Consider the following 21,000-nt stretch of genomic DNA (forward strand, 5'->3'; position numbering starts at 1 on the left):
GTTTTTAATTTAACAAAAATAGACTACCATGTATAGCAGTAGCAACAATTTTTCATGTGGAAAACAAGAAAAAGATGCCCTAATATATCTAAGAAGCTCTTAAACTGCTCACACGATAGCATTCAGATGTCAAATATTTTAACAATAACCAGTAAAACAGCAATAACTGATACAAAGAAGATGTAAGTATGGCCATTTTCAGCAATTGGAAATAAAGGAACTCAAAACTTTCAGAAAAGGCAGAACAAAATAAGGCCTAATACCAACTAAAAAGTAATTGGTATAAATTACATAGATTACAACACTATAAAAGGTGAAATGGCAACAGGAGCAGGTGTATACCATTCATAGGACAGCAGAGCCATAAGAAAAAAGCAAGAGATTCTCAAGTTACAAAGAAGAGGTATTTAAGAAAATGTCCAGAAATAATGCTACGAGTATAGACTACAGTGATGACCATAGAGATGAAAAAGAACAAAATTCAACAGGAGTAACTGACAGAAATTTGCCAATGAAGTAAAGTTAGTCCATAAAAGAAAGAATAAACCATAATGCTTCCTAGGCTTTGTAGCAGGAAACTTTTGGGAACAGGATACCATGAAAGCAAGGGAAGGTGGTAAACCCACCATTGAGTTTTTAGTAACTGAAATCTTTCCAGCACAATGATGCAGGAAGGTCATTGGTTAAGTAATAAAGAAACTGCTTGCCCTCATAGTTTAAAACATAGGTGGGAGGAATAAACAGAACAGCATGCTGGGAGGAAGAGGAAGTGAGCTCAGAGGCCATGCTCCCCTCTCCCAGGCAGACGCCATGAAGCAAGCTGCCAGGTCAGACATGCTGAATCTTTCCAGGTAAGACTGATGCTACACAGATTATTAGAAATGGGCTAGTCCAGGTGCGAGAGTTAGCCAAGAAGAGGCTAGATATAATGGGCCAAGCAGTGTTTAAAAGAATACAATTTGTGTGTTGTTATTTCGGGGAATAAGCTAGCCAGGCGGCCGGGGTGCTGGGGACGCAGCCCCGCCACTCTTATTACAACAGCACAAAATTATGCTTTTTTTTCTTCAAGGCAGTAAAACAGAAACCCAAAGGTTGAACAAGGCCAGAAACATTTACAAAAACACATTTAAAAATATAAACTTACTAAGTCTTAAGTCTACATTAATTGGTAACTACTATCTTTTTGTATCACAAAAGACTTCTATTTTTTAAATTACCATAAACTTTTATATTTAAGATCAACAGCTTGAGACCCAGTCAATTATTCTGCCTAAATATACATAAGAATGTATGTCAGGATGTAAGATTTTAATAGGCTCATCAACATACTGAAAACAGTTTAAACTGAAAAGACAGTTACTATCAACTTTTGTATATAAACAGGAAATCAAATTTTCCTTTTCCTGAAAATGATTTAATTTTTTTAAAAAGGAAACTAAGATACCATACTAGACAGTTTCCCAAATTTCTTGGTTACCTTTACTTTATCTCTTCTCAAGCAACAGAACAAACAATTCTCATCAAAAGCCCAATCAGAAATGCTTTCGGGTTCACACTCTGCAAAAGTAAGGAAAACAAGTTTTAATAGTCATAAAAAATTTTTTTCCAGAAAATAAACTATAGCTAACTTCAAAATATGATGTAGTGTAAGAAAACCCTCATTAAAATTTTATGGGTTTTTTCCCCAAAAACAGGGTTTCTCTGTTTAACAGTCCTAGCACTAGGCTAGCCTCAAAGTCTGCCTCTGCCTTCTGAGTGCTGGGATTAAAGGTGTGTACCACCACTGCCTGAATGAATTCTTGTGTTTTAATCAAACTCAAGGGTCCCACACATGCAAATATTTGTACTCTACCCCAGCCATACCCTGAAATTCTTTCCACTATGCCCCCCAACCACTTCTGTCTTAAAAATTCTTCGCTAGCTGCTCACTAGTTAATTATGCTACCTACACACATACTAACAGTATAGAACAAACAAAGATGCTAACACAAATGCAGTTTAACCCTGACAAAACTGAGTATGAGACCTAAATCACCAGGGTTGTGAAATACCACAAGTATTTTTAATACCTTTAATTAAACTGAGATCTTTTAATAATGCAGGTCCAAACAGCCCTTCAAGAATACTTTCAAATCCTGAAAGGATAAAATAAAATAAAATAAAATCCATTATCACAATATTCACTGAAAAATATTGCTTTCTTCTGTTTCTCAAGAATCATTGGTTAATATTGAAGAGATTCTCAGCAAAGAGTCACACAAAAATCTAAAAAGGGGTGTTTGCATTTTTGTTAATGATTAACACAGCAAAAATTCAAAGTACATTCAAGAGCAAAAAAGGAAAAAAAAACCAAGAAATTAGAAATAACTAATGATGGAATGGAAATTCACAGTTCTCTAATTGTTCGACAAAACTTTACAGGAATTAGCATTTTAAAAAGTGCCTTCCCAAAGAAGTGTCATGATTCAGAATTTCATAAACTTTCTAGAATAATCTAAATAGTCCTCTCTCTCTCTTTTTTTTTAAGTAACAGTTGATGCATAAATCTCTCTTGGGTCAGTAATTTTCTAAAGAAAATTCTCAAGAACAGTTTCCCCACCTCTCACTATTTTTAAAAGGAAAGCCCTGTATTATTCCATAATGTAATATTAACTACTTGACCAGTTCCTTTATAAATGTAAAACCTAGGTCCATAAACAGAAAAGAGAGAAAATTCACACAGCTGTACAAAACATTTAAAACCACCGTGTCCTCCCACCAGTGTGAAAGAAGAAAACCAGGTTTTCTAACTGACTACATCAAATACTACCATGTAGTTAATGAAAGTTAACTTAAATATCTTGCTGTTGTGAGTTGTTAAGAAAGAGAAAACCCTGAGAAAGTGGAATCTGCAGTGGCTCCCCCAACCTCAGCAAAAAAAAAACCAAAAAAACAAAAAAACAAACCAAGGATTTCATTATAAAGTTCAAATACTTATTACAAAAGATCTGAGACTCTGTGACTCTGTATGCACTTTAACTGTGACCTTTACAAAGAATGTCATGCACATTTGGTACACATTATTATTTTTCAACGAATTTAGAAAGCAAAAGAGGAAAGAAAAGATTGCTGGCCTTTAAGGGGCTGGAGAGATGGCTCAAGATTCTCTTCCAGAGGACCACAGTTTGATTCCCAGCATCTGTATGCACCTCTTAACTGTCCCTTAGTAACACCAGTCCCAGGGGTCCAATACCCTTTTTGGTCTACAAAGGCACAATATGCACATGGTACGCAGACACATAAGCAGGAACAATACCCCAATACATATACAATTAAAATTAAAAGGAAAAAGGTAGTCTTCAAAAACAGCACTATCGCCAGGCGATGGTGGCGCATGCCTTTAATCCCAGCACTCGGGAGGCAGAGGCAGGCAGATCTCTGTGAGTCCAAGACCAGCCTGGTCTACAGAGCTAGTTCCAGGACAGGCTCCAAAGCCACAGAGAAACCCTGTCTCGAAAAACCAAAAACAAAAACAGCACTATCTTGTTTAACTGGCAAAAAAAAAAACCCAAATTGTAATTCAAGAAATGTTTTGTCCTACTTCCTAGAAAGCTGTAATTTTCAACACAATAGCTGCTAAAGGTGTATTGTAATTAAAGTTTATTTTTAGATTGTTTTAAACTGTAACTTTTTCATTTTTTGTTAGAAAGCCAACTGTCTACTTTATTTCTTGACATCAAATTATTCAAATAGCAAAATTAAATTACTCATTAATTAAATAGCAACTTGTTTCCCTAATTAATCCCCTAATATAATTAATTACTGTATCCTCCTGCTCTTCCAAACATTCGAAAAAAAGGAAGTATTTGGGTTAGGAACAATGATGAAGATTAAAAGCTATCTATCATAGTTCCTGGAGACTATATACTCTCAATAGCTAATCCCTGTTCCTTTAAGTAAATCTCAAAAACAGTCTCCAACTCTTAAGACCTCTTATTTTCCAGAAAGAAACTTTTATTTTTATAAATAGGAGTGAAAACATTTGAGTATCTTAGAGTTAAATATCTAAAAATCTAGCTGACAAATATGATTGGTTATTGGTAGTTCTTACATGAAAGAATAAGCTAGTATTTTTCACCTGGGTTTATATAAAATTATAAGAAATGTCAAACTTCCAGAGCAAGCAAATTTTACGTATTTATTTTTGAGACAGGGTTTATGTATATAGCCCAGGATGATATCCGGTTCTTACCCTTCTACCTCAGTTTCCAGAGTGTTATGGTTACAAGTACCACTATGACATGCTGTGCTCTAAGTCTCAATTTCTAAAAAGGAAAATGGAAATACAGCAAGAAATACTAGCAAAGTAGAAAAAGAGGTAACAGCGTGAGAGATAATAATTTAAAATTTACAAAGAACAGAACCTGAAATAGGTCAACTGAAGAATAACAGTAACACATAATCACTACCAAAAAAAATTACAGGTGGGGGGGGGCACTCACTGGATATGATGTATGCCTATAATCCAGCATTCAAGAGGTTAAGTGAGAAGGAATGCCACAAGTTCAGAGCTACTCTACATATTAAGCTTCCACACCCAGCCTGGGCTACCGATTCAAGTTCTGTATTAGGGGAGGAGAGTACGCACATTTACTTTCTAGTAAGCAAGCAGTCAACAGCACAATAACAACAAATTTAGTCATAAAAGAACTATTTAGTCGCAACTAATTTTGTTCTAAATAATAACCATATACAAGTCATTTCTCTTCTGTTCACACTTGCCTCAAAACACTAACTTTACACTTAGACACGGTATACTATAAGATCCACATTCTGCTGTTCTCTGTTCACTGAATGTTAACACTACTCAGTTTTGCTAATAATAAATATTGAATTTAGCAGTTGCATAGCAACATTGAATTATCCAACATGCTATGCTTGACATTAACAAAAGGCAAATAAGAACAAAGACACTCAAAAATTAATACCAAGATTTCATAGAAAAGCCATGAAGAATGATTAACAAAGTGCCATAAAGAATACTGAGCCTGCTGGGAAGCAGAGGCAGGTGTGAGTTTGAGGCCAGCCTGGTTCCAGGACAGGCACCAAAGCTACACAGAGAAACACTGTCAGAGAGAGAGAGAGAGAGAGAGAGAGAGAGAGAGAGAGAGAGAGAGACAGAGACAGAGACAGAGACACAGAGAGAGAGACAAGAGAGAGACAGAGACAGAGAGAGTGTTGATAAGCTGTCTCACACCTAAGGCTGGAATATAATGGCTGCTTCTTTGCATGATGAAAAGTCCCTGGTGTCCATCAACTCTAGGCTCCAGTTTGTTAGGAAAAGTGGAAAGTATATGCAACGATAGGTTCTGAAGGCTATCCTCACCAACAATTGCCCAGCTTTGAGGAAATCTGAAATAAAATACTATGCCACATTGGCTAAAACTGGTGTCTATCACTACAGTGGCAATAACATTGAAATGGGCACAGTACATGCAAAATACTACAGAGTATGCACATTGGCTACTATTGACGCAGGTGATTCTGATATTATTAGAAGCATGCCAGAACAGACTGGTGAAAAGTAAACCAGGATAGTTTTCCTTTTTTAATAAAACTTTGCCAGAACTCCTTTAAAAAAAATACTGTTTGCTGCAACCATGCACAGTGTCCAAGTACACAAGGCCTCAGAATTGCTTGAACCATGGAACCACGGGCAAAGAGGGTCTTTATAGGAGTTTTAGCAGTTCAACTTGAGGGTGTTATGGGAGCTTATTTTTTATTTAAAAAGATGAACTTGAAGAGCCGGGCGGTGGTGGCGCACGCCTTTAATCCCAGCACTTGGGAGGCAGAAGCAGGCGGATCTCTGTGAGTTCGAGGCCAGCCTGGTCTACAAGAGCTAGTTCCAGGACAGCAACCAAATGCTACGGAGAAACCCTGTCTCAAAAAAATCCAAAAAAAAAAAAAAAAAAAAAAAAAAGATGAACTCGAGCTAAGATTTCAGCAAACAATGAGGAAGCTTACTGGAGATTCACTGAACAGTCTGCAATGTACGGTGGGAGACTAAACCAGAATAACAGATAAGAAAATTACTATAGAGGTTTCTCAACCAACAAAACATGTAACTACTGTATTACTCAAAGGTGCTCAAGTATCCATGTTTACTGTGGTCCTACAATGACAAGAAAATGGAATCAGTGTAAATATCCATTCACTGATAAACAAATAATAAAAGTGCCACACAAAAACTTATTCACTTGCAAAGAAAGATCAAATTGTGAAACTTGCAGATGGATCTGCAAATTAAATGAGGTAGCCCGGATTTAGAAAGGCAAATAATACGTTTTCTCTCATACACAGATCCTAGTTAGCATGTGTTAGTATAGGTCATGAATCTAGAGCAGACCAAAGAGAGGAAGAGGTAGTGAGGAAGAAAAGAGGTCAAGAGGACACATACACCATGAAAGCAGAAAGGGGACACTGGAGGTGGGGGAGATTTAAGAAAGATACATAGCAGATCTCTGTGAGTTCGAGACCAGCCTGGTCTACAAGAGCTAGTTCCAGGACAGGCTCCAAAACCACAGAGAAACCCTGTCTCAAAAAACAAAATCAAAAACAAACAAACAAACAAACAAAAAGACATACGTAGGAAAGAACAATGGGAGAGGATAAACAAAAAGATTATTATAAAAAAGCCACATGAAGCCTATTATTTTGTATGCTAATTTAGAAGTTTTAAAAACAGTGCTGGGGAGATAGCTCAGGGTCTAGGAGCACTGGCTACTCTCCCAGAGGGCCTAGTTCTGATTCCCAGCACTCATGACAAACATCTGTAACTCCAGTCTAAGGGATCCAACGCTGTCTTTTTGCCTCTCCAGACATGAAGATTTGAAAGGATAGTTAATAGAACAGGAAAGGCAACTGATATCTGCTAGAGAAAGATGATTTTTCTGTCCCAGATCAACCTAGTTTCCCAAATCTATAGACCAAAACCAGAAATGAAAAGGGGTTTTTGAAAATTCAAAAACAAGAGAACTGCTTTTTTACAATTTATTACTATACATTTTATACAATCCTGTGATCACAATAAACCTAAAAAACAAAGTAGGAAAAACAAAACCCAATTTTAAAAAGAAAACAGTGTTATTAATAATATCAAGAGAAAGGACTGCTAGAACATTTAAAATGTCATTTTATATAATTATATTTGTATGTTTAACATGTAGACCCATGAATGAGATTCCTATGTACTGAGTGACCAAAATGTTGAAGATACACACTAGCTAGGAGAGAGAAATGTAGTTCTTTAAGAGCAGTTGAGTCAGATGTTCTAATATGTGTTGTATGTATCTGTCTTCGTGATTATGTTTCGGTAAAGAAGCCATTTAAATGTAAATTTGAAGCTGATTAAGGGTGAGTCAATTACACCCACTGACAATCTGTGGGTCCCAATCCCTTAGAGGACCTTAGTCATTTAAGGTCAAAAAAGCCCTATGAATGCCATCCTCCCCTGCTCCCTCTATGTGAGTATCAGTGAGCGAGAAGGAGGGAGGGAAGGAAAGAGGGGGGCACGGGGGGGGGGAGACAAAGTGAGAGGTGTAGTAATTTTTCTTAAATATATCAAAAGTATAAATTACAACACAGCAGGTAAGCACAAGATAAAAAGCAGTCCTCATGTTCCTTGGGGAGTCAGTCATGGAGTTTACTAAAACAGAACTACAAGCTGAATTATTTCCTGCATTTTAATGGAAATGGGAATCTTTGTGATTGAAAACACAGAGACAAAATTAAAATTTCGCAATATTAAAAGAAAGAAGATTCATTTTCTAGTCCTAGTATGACTGGTAGGAGCTTTATACTGTAAGGGGCTTCATTTATTTAAGATAGAATCTGAAAGTATTTGACAAAGAAAGCAGGGAGTTTGCATTTTGTATTCCTTCTTTGTCCCCTGTAATTTAAAAGACAATTAAATAAAATGGTAATTATGCATCTGTATGATAAATATTGGGGTGAGAGACTACATAGAATGAAAGCATTTTACAAAGTGTTATTAATTCAAAATATAGCTACAAATTAAGCTAATTATAGTGCTCAAAGAAAATACTAAGAATGTAACTAGAAATGTACAGAAGATATGAGATGAGAAAGGGTGAGGTATAGTTCAGTGGTAAAGCACTTGCCTAAAGAAAGAGGATAAGTTACAGAACATCTAAACCCTCCAATTAAAAGACATATATTGGCAGAATGGATTTGGGCGAGTTTGTTTTGTGAGACAGGTTTTCTCTGTGCAGCCCTGGCTGACCTCGAACTCACAAGATTCACCTGCTTCTGCCTCCTAAGCACTGGGATTGAAAGCATGCACCACCACCTACAACTATGATGCAATCACATAACATTCATTAAAGGGACTTAGCTTGAGCCAAAAATGGGTGTTGAAGTATTATTATTTAAATAAATTTAAAAACTAATGATTTTTTAAAATTTTAAACAGTAACCAAAAAGAGAAACGAACTGGCTCTATCTTATGTCCCTTTTTCTGTAAGGAATTCATTCCAACATTTTCAATAGATCCTTGAAACTATGAACAGTACTGACATACTTTTTCCCATATACAAGCTTTATAACTAAGTTTTGCTCATTAAGTAGATACAGTAATAAATTAGTAACTTATCAGGACAATTACAGCAAAATACTATACAAAGTTACACAAATAATTCTAGTCCAAGTCTCTTTCTGACCCTGCCAGTATTCTTTACTTGCATTCAATGGTTTCATGCCACTTGTTCAGAGTTGCCAAATTCAGACTTGATGCTTTCTGAAACCCATTTTTTAAAAAAAATTCATTCCTTCTACTAATAAATTTAATGCTTTTCAATACCAACCAAGCATTTGTATCATGTACTAAGGCTGCAACTTGTAGTTTGAGGTTCAGAGAGCAAAACTACCACTGATGCCCTTTACATTTCACAAATAGGTTTGTTTTTACTACACATCTTAGGAAACTGGGCATTTTTTTTTAAAAACTACATTGTCACTCAGAGGAAGTACTTTAATTGCTTCTGTTTGCCAGTATTGCTGCATTTGAGCTTTGGGGTCATTACTGAATAAAATAAAGGCTAACTGAATATAACCCTAATAATACTATGACTGTTCATTTGATAACTCAGGTGGCTACCAAGAACTAATAGGCAAGTGGTTTATACAGTGTGGATATGCTAGACCAAGGTGGGATGGTATAAGACTAAATGACACTACTCAGAATACACACAATTTAAAACTTAATTTCTAGAACTTTACATTGATAGTTTTAGACTATGGTTTACAGCAGCAGCTAAAAATCTTTGGAAACCACACTTCACTAAGAAGCCTTTATGCTGAGATCCTATCCAACAAGGTCACAGGATTAAGAAACATGCACTCAGAAAGTGATAGGTCACAAAGGCAGAGGCTCATAAATAAAAAGAGGCCCAAGAGAGATCCTGTACTTGTTTTGCCACATGAACACATAGCAGAAAGGCAGGGATCCACGAATCAGAAAGTAGGCCCCCAAAAGACATCTAATATACTTTTACCCTTTTCTTAGATTTCTCAGATTTTCCTTGATTTCTCGGACTCCAGAACTCTGAAAATTTAATTTCTGTTGCTATTAAGACAATCCATAGTATTTTAGCAGACTAATAAATAATTGGGCTCCAGAAGTAAGATCCCATGGTCACACTCTAAAAACATCGATATAGACTAGAGGAATTTTGAGGCACATACTTGCTTTAAAAAGTACATTCTGGGGCTGGAGAGATGGCTCAGAAGGTTAAGAGTACTGGCTGCTCTTCCAGAGGTCCTGAGTTCAATTCCCAGCAACTACATGGTGGTTCACAACCATGTATAATGGGATCTGGTGCCCTCTTCTGGCATGAAGGCATACATGCAGGAGGAATACTGTATACTTAATAAATAAATAAATAAAAAATCTTAAAAAAAAGTACATTCTGCTAAAACCAAACTGCTGTGAGTGATGCCGGTAAAAATGTAAAAGAATCAATCAGAGAGGGGGCTGGAGAGATGGCTCAGCAGTTAAGAGCACTGGCTGCTCTTCCAGAGGACCCAGGTTCAATTCCCAGCACCTCCAGTTCCAAGGAATCTAACATCCTCACATAGAAATACATGTAGGCAAAATACTAATTAACATAAAATAAAATTTAAAAATTAAAAAAAAAGAAAACATCAGAGAGCTAGAACTGGAGAGATGGCCCAGCAGTTAAGAACACTGGCTGATCTACCAAAGAACCTGGGTTTGATTCCTAGCACCAATAGCATGGCAACTCACATCTTTGACTTCATTCAGTCCCAGAGTATCCAATACCCTCTTTTCGCCTCTTTGGGCACTGTTTACACACAAGTGATACACAGAAATATATGCAGGCAAAATATCTATATACATAGAAATAAGGGGTGGGTGACTAAGAAAAGCCACAATATCTTTAGATATACCTAAGCTATCAGGAACTAAATATGCTAGGAATATGGAGAGTAAAGACCTTTCTGATGAGGACTCAAAGGAAAATGTTATTGAATGATGTAGGGATATCCACCCTGTCATAAAACAGGAAAGAACTTGACTGAACAGTGTTTATGTCTCAGTAGCTTAAGAAAGATAGAAAGAAAATGAGTAATGAAACTGGATATTTAGACAAAGAAAGAGCTAAAGTTTCCTCCTGACTTCTTGGAGTCAAATGAGAAATGATTTAAAGATAAAACCTCTTAATTCATCAGAAAGGAAGCAAAACTTAAAAGATTAGGAAATTTTCCTTTACATATATATTTTAAAGAGTAAGAAAACAGAGCACCAATGCTGTTGTCATTTAACTGTCTAATAAAAAGACAACTCCAGTTTTAATCTTTGTCAATGGAGGCAATTCATAAATTATAGAGACTGTTCTTCCCATCAGAGGGTAAGAATGCAAAAGCCTCTTCAAACACCAAGCTAAGAACCTCAGACTGGTAAAGACTTAACATAATTTGAGCTTTGGAGATGCACGAGCACATACTCTAGGTATATAGTCATCATAGAAATAGGAATGCTCAAGGCTGAGAGGACAAGTCTACCATTCTAGTGGGTCCAAAGTGTACCTACCCCAGAGATCTGGCAAGAGCATCCCGCAAAATGTTTCTGCTCTATTGAACTTTGTACTTATTTGGAACTTATCAGCACTTTCATCTTTCTTTACTTCCTTCCGTTTTGAATGGGAGTGCCTATAACATACCTACCTCACCAGTATTATCTGAGAAGCATATAAAAGATATGCCATCTCAGGTTCAAAGCTAGAAAGCAATGACTCAAGACAGATTGTAATTTAGTCTTATTCCTACCTGATTTACATATTTAGATGAGACTCTGGATATTTGACTTTTGGCTGATATTAAATGAGGTATCAGAGCTATTGGAAGAAATAAATGTATTCTTAGAAAGAACGGGAAATTCAGTGGGGAAGCTATGATTAGAATGTATCGTTGAAATGGTGATGACTTTAGGAGCTGTGTGACTTTAGGAGCTAAAAGATCTTGAAAGCTAGGAAAACATTCTATTACTGCCCTAATAAAAAGAGGCCCAAAAGAAAGACCCTCCATCCTTTAACTGCAGAGAATGTGAAAAGAACCAAGAAACAGCTTTTCCCAGATAATCTATTAAAACCTTCACCTTCAAGTTCCCAGTCACAAGAACTTTGAGAAACTGGTATCTGTTGCTTATAAACCATCCAGATTGTGGAATTGTTATGGAAGTCCAACCAAGCTAAGACAGACTTTGAGATAAAACATGTTAAGACAACAAGGGAGCACAGTACATAACGAGAACAGAGCAAATCCATCAAGACCTAGCAGGGATGAAGAGATGACTGAGTGGTTAAAGGCACTTGTTGCTCTGGCAGAGGACCCAGGTTCAAATTCCAGCACCAACATGGTGGCTAACAACCATCTGCAACTTCAGTTCCAGTGGATCCAATGCCCTCTTCTGACTTCCACAGGCACCAAAAATACAGGTGGTACATATATAAACATGCAAGCAAAACACACATACAATGAGCAGAGCTTTTTTTTTAATTAGCTAGGTGTGGTGGTGCACACCTTTAATCCCAGCACCTGGAGGCAGAAGCAGGCAGATCTCAATGGCATTTGAGGCCACAAAGTTAAGGCCAGCCTGGTCTACACAGTGAGCTCCAGGCTACCCAGGGCTATTTAAAACCTTGACTCAAAAAGGAGGAGGTGAAGGAAGAGAAAGGAAGATGACCAACAATACTTAGTAATTAAATACATACACAAGGTAACATATTTTAGAATATATAAATCAAAAATTAAACAGAAAGGAGAAGTGGCTCAATAACAATAGCTAATAACACTAAGGAGCTGCTTTCAACTAAGCAAAAGGTAAGCATGAACTAGAAGACATCAGCATCACTATTAATCAACAAAACCTCAAAGAAATGCACAGAACTCACTAACCAAAAAACAGTCAAATATATGTTCTTCTCAAGTGCATAGGAACATTCTCCAAGACAGTCTGTTAAGTCAAAACAAACAACTCAATAAATCTGAAAAAGATGTAAGTCATATAAAGTATCTTCTTCAACTACAATACAATTAAATTATAGACTAACTGGAAAATTCACAAATATAATAACACATTCTTAAGCAACCAGTTAGTCTACAAAGCTACCAAGTAGCTACAAAGGAAAAGTAAGAAAGCATGCAATAAAACAATAATGTAAAAAGAAATAGAATATTTAATCCCAGCACTCGGGAGGCAGAGGCAGGTGGATCTCTGTGAGTTCGAGGCCAGCCTGGTCTAGAAGAGCTAGTTCCAGGACAGGAACCAAAAAAGCTACAGAGAAACCCTGTCTCGAAAATCCAAAAAAAAAGAGAAAGAAATAGAATATTAAACTCAAAGTCTTCAGAAGGAAATTTATACATGTGAACATCTACATTTTTAGAAAATGAAGACATATCTAAAATTAATACCCAAACAGTCCCCAATGTCTTAACACATATATCTTTTAAGAACTAAATAAGAACTAAGTACTATAACAGGCCCCAAGACCTTAGTACAACTGATGTTAGAGGAACCAACCATTCTGATCTAAGAACCCAACACCTTGGGACCAAACACCTGCCAAAACAGGGACAAAGATATAATCAATCAAAGACCTAGTTCTATGGTTTCATGATCTGGGAAGTTCCTCAATGTACTAAACCTTCTTTTTCAGCATCTACCTAGGTAAGAGTTATGTTTGGTTGTAAGTCACCATATGGGGAGCCAAACCCAGGTCCTCTGAAGTGCTCTTACCCACTAAGCCATCTTTCCAGCCACCTAAACGTTGGTTTTTAATAATAAACACAGTAGACAAACTCTCAGCCAAACTAACCAAAAGAGAAAGAAGACCCAAATTAGTAAAAGTACATATGAAAGGGGAGTCATTATAACAACAAAATTTAGAAAAAAAATTACATAAATGTATCACTATGTAAATATATGTACACTACATGTGTACAAGGCCACAGAGACCAGAATGCATCAGATCCCAAAGAAATGGAGTTACTAGGCCAGGCGATGGTGGCGCACGCCTTTAATCCCAGCACTCGGGAGGCAGAGGCAGGCGGATCTCTGTGAGTTCGAGACCAGCCTGGTCTACAGAGCTAGTTCCAGGACAGGCTCCAAAGCCACAGGGAAACCCTGTCTCGAAAAACCAAAAAAAAAAAAAAAAAGGAATGGAGTTACTAGCAGCTGTGGGCTTCTGGTGTGGGTACTGAGAACCACATTTACGACATCTACACAATTGGTAAGTACTCTTTTTAATTAATTTATTTTTTTAATTTCATTTTACATTCCAACAGCAATTCTCCCTCCCACCCCTCCATCTGGCTCCCTCATCTCCCCACCCAATTCATTCCTACCGATGGATAAGGGCTCCCATGGGGAGTCAACAAATCCTGGCACTTTTAGATGGGGTAGGATCAAGCCCCTGCCCCCTGTATTAAGGCTGAGCAGGGCATCCCACCATAGAGAATCGGCTCCAACAAGCTAGCTCATACACTAGGGATATATCCTGGTCCTACTGCCAGGGGCCCCTAAGATAGTCCAAGTTTTACCACTGTCTCCCACATACAGAGGGCCTAGTTCAGTCCCATGGATGCTCCATAGCTGTCAGTCTAGAATTCATGAGTTTCCACGAGCTTGGCTCAGCTGTGTCTGTAGACTTCTCCATCATGATCTTGACCTCCCTTGCTCATATATTCCCTCCTCCCTCTCTTTGTCTGGATTCCCGGAGCTTGGCCTAGTTGTGAAACTCTGTATCTGGTCTCATCAGTTACTGGATGAAGGCTCTATGACGATAGTAGGGGTATTCACCAATCTAATTACAGGGGAAGGCCAGTTCATGCACCCTCTCCACTATTGCTAAGAGTCTTAACTGGGGTCATCCTTGTGGATTCTTGAGAATTTCCCTAGCACCAGGTTTCTTACTGACTCCATAATGGCTCTATCAAGATATCTCTTTCACTGCTTTCCCACTCTGTGCCCCTTTCTCGAACATCCTGTTCCCTTGTTCTCATCCCCCATCCCTTCCCCTTACCCCCCCCCTCACCTTGCTCCCAGTTTACCCAAAAGATCTCATCTAATTCGCATTCCCAGGGCAATCCATGTGTCCCTCTTAGGGTCCTCGTTACCTAGCTTCTCTGGAGCTGTGGACTGCAGATTATCCTTTGCTTTACATCTAATATCCACTTATGAGTGAGTACATACCGTGTTTGTCTTTCTGAGTCTAGGTTATCTCAATCACAATGGTTTTTTCTAGTTCCATCCATTTGCTGCAAATTGTCATTGTTTTTTACAGCTCAGTAATATTCCATTGTATAAATGTGTGGCAAGCACTCTTAACCACTAAGCCCAAAGCTACTTACTTTTTTACAAACATGCCAAAAATGGAAATTGGAGAAAAAGACAAAAATCTTCAACAAATGGTGCTGGGGAAACTGGGTGTCTACATGTAGAAGACTGAGGGTAGATCTTTCTCACTCTCATAAATATCAAATACAGATGTACAGGATCCTAACATTAAGAGTTGAATTTGAAAACTTTAGAACAAAAAGAAGCAAATTCATCCAAGAGAACCAGACGGCAGGAAATAATCAAATTGAGAGCAGAAATCAACAAAATAGAAACAATACAAAGAATCACTGAGACAAAGAGTTGATTCTTCAAGAAAATCAACAAAACAGACAAACCTTTATCAAAACTAACTAAAAGACAGAAAGAGAATATTTAAATTAACAAAATCAGAAATGAAAGGGGGGACATAACAACAGACATGGAGAAAATCCAGAGAATCATCGGGTCATGTTTCAAAAACCTGTACTCCATAAAATTAAATTAAAGGAAATGGACAACTTTCTGGATAAATATCACTTACCAAAATTAAATCAAGACCAGATGAGCAAATTAAACAGACCTATAACTGCTAAAGAAATAGTAACAGTCATCAAAAGTCTCTCAACCAAAAAAAAAAAAAAAAAGCTCAGAATTCTACAAGATTTTCAAAGAACTAATACCAATACGCCTCAAAAACCAATAATCCACACAAAAGAAACAGAAGGAACATTGTCAGACTCTTTTTATGAGGCTACAATTACCCTGATACCCAAACCACAGAAAGACATTAATTACTAAGAAAGAGAATTAATTACAGACCAATCTCACTCATGAACATTGATGCAAAAATGCTAAATAATATACTGGCAAATCAAATCCAAGAACACATCAGAACCATCATTCACCACGATCGAGTCAGGTTCATTCCTGAGATACAGGGATGGTTTTACGAAAATCTATCAATAAAATCCACCATATAAACAAACTGAAAAATAAAAACCACATGATCATCTCATTAGACGCTGAAAACGCTTTCAACAAAATACAATATCCCTTCATGATAAAGAGAGTCTTCATCCGGCAATGGATGGATATAGAGACAAAGTCCCTCATCAGAGCAATGGACTGAGCCCCCAAGGTCCAGTTGAAGAGCAGAAGGAGGGAGAATACGAGCAAGGAAGTCTGGACTGCGAGGGGTTGGTCCACCCACTGAGATAGTGTGCCTGTTCTAATGGAAGCTCACCAAATCCAGCGGGACCTGAATGAGCATACAATCAAACCGGACTCTGAATGTGACTGAAAATGGGGGCTGACTGAGAAGCCATTGATAAAGGCACTGGGACTTATTTCTGCTGCACGTACTGGCTTTTTGGGACCCTAGTCTATTTGTATATTTGGATGCAAAGATTCCTAGGACTACATGGGGTGGAGACTTGGACTTCCCACAGGGCAGGGTTTCCTGCCCTCTTTTGGGGGGGGAAGGGGAGTAGGAGAGCAGGAGGAGAATGGGAGGAGGGGAGAAAGTGTAAATTTTTTGAATGAAAAAAAAAAGAAAACAAACAAACAAACAAAGGTCTTGAAGAGAGCAGGGATATAAGGAACATACCTAAACATAATAAAGGCAATATACAGCTAGCCAACAGCTAATATCAAACTAAACGGGGAGAAACTCACAGCGATCCCACTGAAATCAGGAACAAGACAAGGTTGTCCACTCTTTCAATATCTATTCAATATAGCTGCTGAGGTCCTAGCTAAAGCAATAAGACAACAAAGGAAGATCAAGGGGCTACAAATCGGAAAAGAAGAAGTCAAACTCTCACTATTTGCTGATGATATGATAGTTTACATATGTGACCCCAAAAATTCTACCAAGGAACTTCTACAACTCATCAACACTTGCAGTAATGTAGGAGGGTACAAGATTAACTAAAAAAAAAAAAAAAAAAATCAGTAGCTCTCCTGTACACAGATGATAAATGGGCTGAGAAAGAAATCAGAGAAGCATCACCCTTCACAATAGCCACAAAGAGCATAAAATGTCTTGGAGTAAATCTAACCAAACAAGTGAAAAACTTGCATGACAAGAACTTTAAATCTTTGAAGAAGGAAATTGAAGATAACACCAGAAAGTAGAAAGATCTCCCATGTTTCTGGGTAGGCAGAATTAACATAGTAAAAATGGCAATCTTACAAATTCAATGCAATGCCCAGCAAAATTCTTCACAGACCTAAGATGAACAGTACTCAACTTCACATGGAAAATCAAAAAACCAAGGACAGCCAAAACAATCCTGTACAATAAAAGAATTTCTGGAGGCATCACAATTCCTGACTTCACACTCTACTACAGAGCTACAGTACTGAAAACATCCTGGTATTGGCATAAAAAGAAAGGAGGACCAATGGAATCAAATCGAAGACCCAGATATTAATCCACATACTTTCAAACACCTGATTTTTGACAAAAAAATATCAAATGGAAAAAAAGAAAGCATATTTAACAAATGGTGCTGGCATAACTGGACATCAACATGTAGAAGGATGAAAATAGATCCATATCTATCACCATGCACAAAAATGAATCAAAGACCTCAACATAAAGCCAGCCACACTTTAACCTCATAGAAGAGAAAGTGGGAAGTACACTTGAATGCATTAGTACAAGAGACCACTTCCTAAATATAACCCCAGTAGCACAGACACTGAGAGAAACAATTAATAAATGGGACCTCCTAAAAGTGAAAAGCTTCTGTAAAGCAAAGGACACGGTCAACAAGACAAATGACAGCCTACAAAATGGGAAAAGATCTTCACTAACCCCACATCAGACAGAGTTCTGATCTCCAAAATATACAAAGAACTCAAGAAATTGGACACCAAAGGATCACATAATCCAATAAAAAAGAAAAATGGAGTACAGACCTAAACAGAGAACTCTCAAGAGAGGAATCTAAAATGGCTGCAAGACACTTAAGGAAATGTTCAACAACCTTAGCCATCAGAGAAATGCCAATCAAAACAAGTCTGAGATTCCATCTTACATCTGTAAAACAAGTCTGAGATTCCATCTTACAACTGTAAGAATGGCCAAGATCAAAAACACTGGTGACAACTTATGCTGGAGAGGTTGTGGGGAAAACGGAACACTTTTGCATTGCTGGTGGGAATGCAAGTACAATTATCATATGTACTCACACATAAGTGGTTTTTAAACATACAGCGAAGAAAACCAGCCTACAAATCATAATCCCAGAGAACCCAGACAACAATGAGGACTCTAAGAGAGACATACATAGGAAGTAGAAAAAGACAAGATTTCCTGAGTAAATTGGGAGCATGGGGAACTTGGGGGCATGGTTTAAGGGGAGGGGAAGGGAGGAGAGAAGAATGGACGGGAGCAGAGAAAAATGCAGAGCTCAACAAAAATCAATAAAAAATAACAAAAAAATATAAGAGTTGAAATTGCTAGAAGAGAGAGAATACACTTGAAGATCCAGACAAGAAGCCAGGTGTGGTAGTGCACGCCTTTAATCCCAGCACTTGGGGAGGCAGAGGCAAGTGGGTCTCTGTAAATAGTTAAGTTCCAGGTCAGCTAAAGCTACACAGAAAGAGACCAAGTATCAAAATTAAAACAATAAGATGCAGCACTTTCCAAATATGACTGTTCAGGATATAAGGTACAACTCAAAAGGTTCTGTACAACTAAGGAAATCATCAATAGAGTAAAGAAGCAGTCATCAAAATGGGAGAAAAATCTTTGCCAGCTATATATCTGACAAAGGATTAGTATGTAGACTATAAAAGAAACTCAAGAAACAACCCAATCAAAAATTGGGCTATGAACCAGAACACAGAGTTCTCAAAAGATGAAATGAAAATTAACAATAAATATTTTAAGATGTTTGACATCATCAGCCATTAGGGAAGTACAAATTAAAACTACTTTGAGATTTTACTTCACCCTAATCAGAACTGTCAGCATAAAGAAAGCAAATGATGGACAGCGCACGCCTTTAAGCCCAGCACTTGGGAGGCAGAGGCAGGTGGATCTCTGTGCATCTGAGGCCAGTCTGGCCCTACAACGTAAGTTCCAGGACAGCCAAAAACAAAAATTTTTAGGGAAGGGGGAAGGGAGAGACACAGACAGAGAGAAAGAAAAAGGAAAATGACAATAAACGTTGGGGAAGCACATTGGGAAAGGACAATTCTCAATTCAGCATTGGCCAAAGTATACATAAACTGGTACAACCATTATGAAAATCAGTGTAGAGGTATCTCAATAAGTTAAAAATATGGGGGTTGACAGGATGACACAGTTGAGAGTGCTTCTTGATAGTCCAGGACCAGAATTTGGTTCCCAGTACCTAATGTTGGGTAGTGCACAACAATCCACCCGTAACTCTAGTTCCAGGGGATCCAACACCCTCTTGATCCCTGTGGGAACCCACACATGTGGCCTATACTCACATAGACCCATGAATATACATATAAATAAAAATAAATCAATAGATTTTTTTAAAGAACATTAAATTGGGGGAGCATATTGAAGAGGAAGGGTGTTAAATGGATATGGATATGACGAATATTTTCATCATATATGTATATAGTTATATATATATAACAGGAGCACTAAGAGGGCTGGATTCTGGAGCCCACATTGTGGAAACAAGCAATTTCCATGAACTGTCTGTCCTCTGACCTTCATGCCCATAGTGGTACTTGGCTCATATACACCCATTTACCCACATTTCACCTGCACAAATAAATGTAAATAGTTATCTTTTTCAAAAGTGAAAATTATTATATGATCCAGTATTCTACACTGGGGTATACACTCAAGAGAAAGAAAAACCAACAGAAACTTATACATGAATGTTCACAGAAATATTCCTAATAGTTAAAAAGTAGAAACCTTCCAGTGTCTATCAGATAATCTCACAACGAAATGTTATTCAGATATAAAAGTAACTGTTAAAGACTAAAAGTAGCAGCACTTCCACCCATCCCTATGGAAAAGCCCTAGTTTCATTTAGAGATTGAAATTTTAAAGAAGCAATGAAAATTATGTCATTAGGTTGGGGCCCTCTGCCAACAGAATTCAAGTCATTAGAAGAGATACGAAGTAAAGTGCACACATGTATCAATCTTGCTCTTTCTGCATAAAAAAGGCTATGTGTAATAATAATGAGGAAACAGAAAGACGGAGAGCCCCCAGCAGGAGCAAACATTGCTGAACTCTGATCTTAGAACTACACTGTATGGAAACAAATACCTGTCCTTGAAAGCATCTGTCTATGCTGTTTTGTTGTGGTAACCTAAGCTGCCCAATCATACAAAGAAGTAGTGAAACAACAGCCTGGAAAAAGGTTCAATTGGAAATAAAATATGGATTGACCAACTAATAACTTCAAATTCTTACATATAGAATACTATCTACACAACATTCTCAAAAAGATAAAACTACAGAAATGAAGAACAGATCAAAAGTTGCCCGAGGATTGCTAAAAAAGGATGCCTCTCACAGTACATGGGAAATGGACAGCCTGGTCTACAAGAGCTAGTTCCGGGACAGGAACCAAAAGCTACGGAGAAACCCTGTCTCGAAAATCAAAAGAAAAAAGGAAAAAAAAAAAAGACACTAGGGGTGCTTAAAAGTGCTCTATCACTGAATATAGCCGCGGCCTCTATACTATTTTATATATCTTAACTGAGGTACACAAGGATCTATTTATATATAGTAAAAATCCCAGAACTATACACAAAGAGAGCTGCAGATTTCCTGTATCTGAATTTTAAAAGTTAAACATTTCCTAAAAGATTAACTATTATCCAGGTCTATTTTATAGTTGTTTTTAAAAAAAGAATCCTGACTAGCGTTACCTCTTTTATATCATCCACTGGTTATTTGTACAGCATCTGCCTGGTGAGCTATGTGGATTTTTCCAAATATACTTCATTATCTAACCTCCTACTAATGATTTTCTCTTAATTCTTTTGTTTGAGATAGGGTCATGTATCCCAAATAGACATCAAACTATCTATGTAGGGGAGGGCAGCTTTTTGATCTGTAATGTATGTAAACATATTTTGTATGTAAACAT

At 37.4% G+C, this 21,000-nt stretch overlaps 1 protein-coding gene and 1 pseudogene across 7 annotated transcripts in view; one reads left to right on the plus strand and one right to left on the minus strand.

Moving 5' to 3' along the window:
* Lcor (ligand dependent nuclear receptor corepressor) overlaps positions 1–21,000 on the minus strand; it is a 105,574-nt gene that overhangs the window by 58,640 nt on the left and 25,934 nt on the right. For 4 of the 7 annotated variants that reach the window (XM_041660856.1, XM_041660855.1, XM_041660850.1 and 1 more), the window contains 2 exons: positions 2,070–2,135; positions 1,478–1,557 (listed from right to left, as the gene is read on the minus strand). The exons of 2 other annotated variants lie outside the window; for them this stretch is intronic. In XM_041660856.1, coding sequence (XP_041516790.1) covers positions 1,478–1,557; positions 2,070–2,135 — 146 coding nt within the window. The remainder of the gene's footprint in view (positions 1–1,477; positions 1,558–2,069; positions 2,136–21,000) is intronic. One more of the 7 variants, XM_041660851.1, reaches the window with a different exon arrangement.
* On the plus strand, positions 5,253–5,567 carry LOC121453868 (annotated as a pseudogene).

The sequence above is a fragment of the Microtus oregoni genome, unplaced genomic scaffold, assembly GCF_018167655.1.
Source record: "Microtus oregoni isolate MIOR12 unplaced genomic scaffold, Mior012 000012F_ref0000307, whole genome shotgun sequence".
Classification (NCBI taxonomy): Eukaryota; Metazoa; Chordata; class Mammalia; order Rodentia; family Cricetidae; genus Microtus; species Microtus oregoni.